We start from the raw sequence: 6,800 nt of genomic DNA, 5'->3' as shown, positions 1-6,800 counted from the left end.
ATTTCTTAGAACTGTCGGAATTAATTTGGAATTAGAAAAATTAAGTTGGAATTAAAGAAATTAATTTGAAATTATAGAAATTAACCTAGAAACTGTAATTTTGGTGGAAATTTTTTGAAATTAATACTATTACTGAAATTTTTCTAAACTACATTACATAAAATTCTTTTTGAAATTATCGGAAACAAGTACTTTTGAAAATTACGTTGGATTTCTTAAAACTGTTGGAGTTAATTTGGAATTATGAAAATTAAGTTGCAATTAAAAAAATTAATTTGGAATTATAGAAATTAACCTGAAAACTGGAATTTCGGTGGAAATTTTCTGTAATTAATAAAATTACTGGAATTTTTCTAAATTTACGTTACATAAAATTCTTTTTGGAATTTAGAATGATTTACAGAAACATTAAAAACGATTAAACAACGATTAAAGAAGTTAGAATTCTTTTTAGTTAGAGTACTAAGCTAGCTTGAAAATTACAAATAAAGGCAAAAAATCGGTTGTTTACGTTTTGCAATGTATGGATTATTTTTAAGTTTTTTACAGCATTGAAGTTTTCTTGAAAGAAAATTATGAGTATATTTTAAGACATATTTTTAGTTTTTGTGCTTTTTATGCACATTTTGCTTAAATGTGCTTATTTTAGCGCTTATTTTCGTTCTTTTGTTACTAAAAAGTCAAAAGTCAGTGACAATTTAAACTAAAACACAAAAGGGTATTGTTTACGTTAGAGAAGTAACTTCTAGAGGAGGGTTCAAGATGTCTGCAGCAAACATTTTTAAAATATGAAAAGCTTGAAATAAAATTGCAGCGTATTTAAAATTAGCTGTCGTAGAAGGATCTATATTTAAAACGAAAATTGTAATTTTTATAATATTTTTTCTAATATAACCCTCATTTTCGACAAAATTTTTTGCACAATGTTGCCGACAGTTCTACTTACTTTCGAAATAGCGTTTATAAAAAAAATTTGCTATTTTGCGTCTGAAAGAAAGCTTATTTCGATACGATGCTTAAATGAGCCATTTCAACACCAAATCGTGTGCTGAAATAGACTAGTACAATTTAGTAAATTTTCAGTGGCGTTTTGAGTGATTTCTCTTATTTCAGGTAGTGTGCATGAAATATTTGCAGTTCCATTGTTAATTCAACAAAATTTTGAAAAATACTCGATACTTGGACACATCGAATATCGAATTTTTGAAACTTTGTGACGTTTATTAATTATTACCAAGCACCACCTTATTAGGGCAAAATTTTGAAAAATCGACTTTTATGCATAAAAAACTTGTTTCATAAGTCATTTGTGGAAACTCGTTCATTTCTCAATTATTTGTAACTACTAGTATTAAAGCTAAAAAAACTAAGCATAAAAAATTGATTAATTTGAAACAGAAATTTTACGTTGCTTATCAAATAACGGATTAGCAAAGTGCTAAAAACCCTAATCTGATTAATGAGCTTTTAGTAAACTTGAGGAATTAGTAATTTGCTCCAGGGAGTGTAAGTAAGATTACCTCCCGGAGCCATAGTAACCTTTAACATCAAATTAGTGTATTCTGTTGGGTAAGTTAAACTTGCATTCTCTAAATGAAGAGACGTTTACCCAATGTGAGCTTGGGGAAAGTGAAAAAAGGGTAACATACCTTGCACCCTGTCGGCCCTGGACCCCGCGGGCGCCACCGTGCCCCGACTTTCCAAAACCGAGGCCCTTTGAGGCCGTTCTCCTTCAACACTCTCTTCGTTACTCCGCGAATAAACGCTTTCGATCGAAGCGACGCATTTGAGCTTCATATCTCCCCGTTTGAAGTGCTTATGACGCACGACAAACTGCAGTCCTAGAACCGTAGTCTCGAGTCCTTCTCGACCAGTGATGATCTTATTGTGAGGAATGAGGAATTTCGGATCTGCTGGCTCGCCGTTGATCATCCATTTCAAATTGGCGGCGGGTTTCGACCGACCCGACGTGCAATTCACTCGAACTGTATCACCGACTTGATAGCGGGGACGGCCACCTGATATTCGAGGGCCCTCTTCCGGTAATGCTGCGAACAAAAACGCCTTAATGACACACAAAACCCGACTGTTTCCATAAAATTTTACAAGCGTTCGGACTTTTATTTACTCGGCTCTCGTACACTTTTCTTCGGCTTTCTTATCTACAAGCAATGAATTTGCGACAAACACAGAAAAAAATAAATTTGACACATGAATCTAGTAAGCGTTTTTCTGTGACTGTGCTGTCAGAAAAGTCACTTCTAAAAAAATCAGCTTTTTTATCTAGAACCAAAATATTTGCGTAAAAACACAGAAAAAATAAAATTCTAAAACAATAAACTAATAGGCGTTTTTCAGTTAATTTGTTTCTTTTCAGAAAAAAATCATTTCTGAAAAAAATTCAGTTTTTTTTTATCTAGAAGCCAAATGTATTTGCATAAAAACAACAGAAAAAACTAAATTCTGAAACATTAAACTAGTAAGGGTTTTCCAGCTAAACTGTTTGGATTCAGAAAAAAAATCATTCCTGAAAAAAAATCAGTTTACTTTTCTAGAAACGAATGAATTTACATACATACACAAAAAAAAAATTGACGCATGAAGCTGGCAAGCGTTTTTCAGTTAAACTGTGCCCTCAGAAAAAATCATTTAAAAAAAAATCAGTTTTCTTATCTAGAAACAAAATATTTGCGTAAAAACACAATAAAAAGACAAAATTCTGAAACAATAAACTAGTAGGCGTTTTTCAGTTAAACTGTTTCCTTACAGAAAAAAAATCATTTCTGAAAAAAAAATCAGTTTTTTTATCTAGAAGAAAAATATTTGCGTAAAAACATAGAAAAAATAAAATTCTGAAACAATAAACTAATAGGCGTTTTTCAGTTAAACTGTTTCCTTTCAGAAAAAAAATCATTTCTGGAAAAAAATCAACTTTCTTATCTAGAAGCGAAATGTATTTGCGTAAAAACAACAGACAAAACAAAATTCTGAATCATTAAATTAGTAAACGTTTTTCAGTTAAGCTGTGCGTAAAAAACACAGAAAAAATGAAATTCTGAAACAATAAACTAATTAGGCGTTTTTCAGTTAAACTGTTTCCCCTTTCAGAAAAAAAACATTTCTGAAAAAAATTCAGTTTTTTTTATCTAGAAGCGAAATGTATTTGCGTAAAAACAACAGACAAAACAAAATTCTGAATCATTAAATTAGTAAACGTTTTTCAGTTAAGCTGTGCGTAAAAACACAGAAAAAATGAAATTCTGAAACAATAAACTAATTAGGCGTTTTTCAGTTAAACTGTTTCCCCTTTCAGAAAAAAAACATTTCTGAAAAAAATTCAGTTTTTTATCTAGAAGCCAAATGTATTTGCATAAAAACACAGAAAAGACAAAATTCTGAAACAATAAACTAGTAGGCGTTTTTCAGTTAAACTGTTTCCTTTCAGAAAAAAAATCATTTCTGGAAAAAAATCAACTTTCTTATCTAGAAGCGAAATGTATTTGCGTAAAAACAACAGACAAAACAAAATTCTGAATCATTAAATTAGTAAACGTTTTTCAGTTAAGCTGTGCGTAAAAACACAGAAAAAATGAAATTCTGAAACAATAAACTAATTAGGCGTTTTTCAGTTAAACTGTTTCCCCTTTCAGAAAAAAAACATTTCTGAAAAAAATTCAGTTTTTTATCTAGAAGCCAAATGTATTTGCATAAAAACAACAGAAAAAACTAAATTCTGAAACATTAAACTAGTAAGCGTTTTCCAGTTAAACTGTTTGGTTTCAGAAAAAAAATCAGTTTACTTTTCTAGAAACGAATGAATTTACGTACATACACAAAAAAAAATTTTGACGCATGAAGCTGGCAAGGGTTTTTCGGTTAAACTGTGCTCTCAGAAAAAGTCGTTTAAAAAAAAATCAGCTTTCTTATCTAGAAACAAAATATTTGCGTAAAAACACAGAAAAGACAAAATTCTGAAACAATAAACTAGTAGGCGTTTTTCAGTTAAACTGCTTCAGAAAAAAAATCATTTCTGGAAAAAAATCAGCTTTCTTATCTCGAAGGGAAATGTATTTGCGTACAAACAACAGACAAAAGAAAATTCTGAATCATTAAATTAGTAAACGTTTTTCAGTTAAGCTATTTGCTTTCAGAAAAAGATCATTTGTGAAAAGAAATCAGTTTACTTTTCTAGAAACGAAATAAATTTACGTACATACACAGAAAAAATAAAATTTTGATACATAAAGCTGGCAAGCGTTTTTCAATTAAACTGTGCTTTCACCAAAAGCAATTTCTGGAAAAAAAAATCAGTTTTTTTATCTAGTAGCAAAATATTTGCGTAAAAACACAGAAAAAATAAAATTCTGAAACAATAAACTAATAGGTGTTTTTCAGATAAACTGTTTCCTTTCAGAAAAAATCATTTCTTGAGTTGAGTTTCTTGAGTTTTGTACACGGTGTGCCAAAAATTTTTAGTGTTTACCATTTAAAAAATTAATAAATCTTGTAGAACTTAAAACCAAAAAAAAAAACACTAAAATTTAATTCCTAAACAGCATTGTCCTTTTTGTAGTACTTTATTAGATTAATTATTAATTCTTTTATAAAAAAAACATACCTTTTTATTTACTCTGTATATCGGAACAAAATTTTAACACATGAAACGTTTTTCAGTTAAACTGTTTTCAGAAAAAAAATTAGCTTTCTTATCTAGAGACGAAATGGATTTTCGTATAAACAAAGAAAAAATTAAATTTTGACATTTGGAGCGTATTTCTGTTAAACTGTTTGCTTTCAGACATAAAGCATTTCTGAAAAGAAAATCTTTTTGTCTAGAAGCGAAATGTATTTGGCTAAACACACAGAAAAAACAACATTCTGACACATAAAACTAGCAAGGGTATTTCAGTAAATTGTTTGTTTTCAGATAAAGATCACTCCTGAAAAAAATGTTTGTCTTTGAGTTCTGTACACTCTGTCAAAAATTTAAATTTTCAATGCTTATCACTTAAAAAAAAAATAAACTTTGTAGAACCAAAAAAAACCAACAATTTCATTCTTAAACAGCATTTGCATTTTTATAGTACTTTATCGTTGATTAATTAATTTTCTCATAAAGTCCATGTTTTTCTATTTACTCTGTATATAAAAACAAAATTTTGACACATAAAGCGTTTCATTTCTGAAAAAAATGCAGCATTCTTATCTAGAAGCGAAATGGATTTTTGTAAACACAGAATAAAGAAAATCTTGATACATGAACCTGGCAAGCGATTTTTAATTAAATTGTTTGCTTTTAGATATAAATCACTTCTGAAAAAAAATGAGCTTTAAAGCCAGTATTTTAATAACTAAATTAAGCGCTCAAACAAACCTGGCATGCATTTTTTCAGTTACACTGTTTGCTTTCAGAAAACAATCATTTTTGAAAAAAAAATTAGCTTCGTTGTTTAGAGGCAAAATCGATTTTCGTACAAACACTAAAAATAAAATTTTGATGTTTTGAATATAAATCACTAGAAAAAAAATCAGCTTTCTTATCTAGACGCAAAATGCATTTGCACAAAAACACAGAAAAAAAAATTCTGACACATGAAACTAGCAAGCGTTTTTCAGTAACTTGTTTGCTTTCAGATAAAGATCACTCCTGAAAAAAATATTTGTGTTTTTGAGTTCTGTACACTCTGTTTATTACAAAAATCTGTCATAAATTTAAGTTTTCAGTGTTTACATTAAATAAAATTGTAGAACCAAAAAATCTAAAAATTTCCACTTTATTGTTTATTAATTAATTCTTTCATAATATCCATGCTTTTTTATTTACTCTGTATATCAAAACGAGTCAACTTAACTAATATTTTACAAGTAAAATTTTACAAAACTCGACTGTTTCATAAAATGTTACTTTCGGACTTTGGAAAAACTAGCTTTCAGACACATTTTTTTAGTTTTGTTATCTAGAGGTGACGTGGTGTATGAACACTGAAAAATAAAGTCTGGAAAAGCGATTTTTGGTTAAATTACTTGTTTCCAGATTTTTTTTCACAACCTAATTCATATAACTTTTTAATTATATTACTTGTCAAAACAAGTTTTCATAGTTGTTCACCAAAAATTATATTCTTAAACAGCAATTGCATTTTTTAGAACTTTGCAGTAAAAAGTAAACAGTTTAAGCAAAAAATGCTCGATTCTTGTTGTTTCCTGTATATAAAAAGAGTCAATTTAACACAAGTTGCATTTCCAAAAATCCAATTGTTCTTCTTGAAACTCCATAACAATCCAAAACGTTGACAATACCTGTCAAATGTTTTACGAAATTTATTCATATTGTTTCCGTCGTTTGCAGTTAATTTATTTTTAATAAAAGCGGTTTGATATTAGATATTAAAATGTCGCTGGTGACACGTATTCATCCATTCTTTGTCCCCTTTTAGATGTTTATTAAAGGTAGGTTTGAACGTCAGTCCATGTTATCAAATCAATAAGATGCTTTCATCAATTATGTTGAAATGGAAAGTTTTTTTTACCATTTGTGGCATTTCTACATAAATATTTCGCAAAGTATTTTTAGTTCTGCCTTCGAAACGCATTGGGACGAACATAATAATAGCAGAGATGTCGCATGAGGTCTTGGCATATATAAAATTCAACGTTTTATAGTTGACTGAAATAAATTATTTCTATATAAAGCTGCTGTAACGTATTTCCAGCACAACTCAACATTTTTTCCCGTTAAAATTTGTAAATAATAAATTTAACAAACTCTACTTTATTGATTCAAAACTTCAAAATCTTCC

The 6,800-nt window shown here is 29.0% G+C and overlaps 1 protein-coding gene across 3 annotated transcripts in view; it reads right to left on the bottom strand.

The window, feature by feature from the left end:
* LOC123005483 (cell adhesion molecule 3) overlaps positions 1-6,800 on the bottom strand; it is a 198,062-nt gene that overhangs the window by 5,930 nt on the left and 185,332 nt on the right. For all 3 annotated transcript variants that reach the window (XM_044399267.1, XM_044399264.1, XM_044399266.1), the window contains exon 5: positions 1,650-2,048. In XM_044399267.1, coding sequence (XP_044255202.1) covers positions 1,650-2,048 — 399 coding nt within the window. The remainder of the gene's footprint in view (positions 1-1,649; positions 2,049-6,800) is intronic.

This window comes from Tribolium madens, unplaced genomic scaffold (genome assembly GCF_015345945.1).
Source record: "Tribolium madens isolate multiple individuals breed KSU strain unplaced genomic scaffold, Tmad_KSU_1.1 Scaffold_20;HRSCAF=117;Tcas5.2_LG4, whole genome shotgun sequence".
In the NCBI taxonomy this organism is placed as follows: domain Eukaryota; kingdom Metazoa; phylum Arthropoda; class Insecta; order Coleoptera; family Tenebrionidae; genus Tribolium; species Tribolium madens.
The sequence above is the reverse complement of the archived record's forward strand: the minus strand, read 5'-3'. Positions and strand labels throughout refer to the sequence as shown.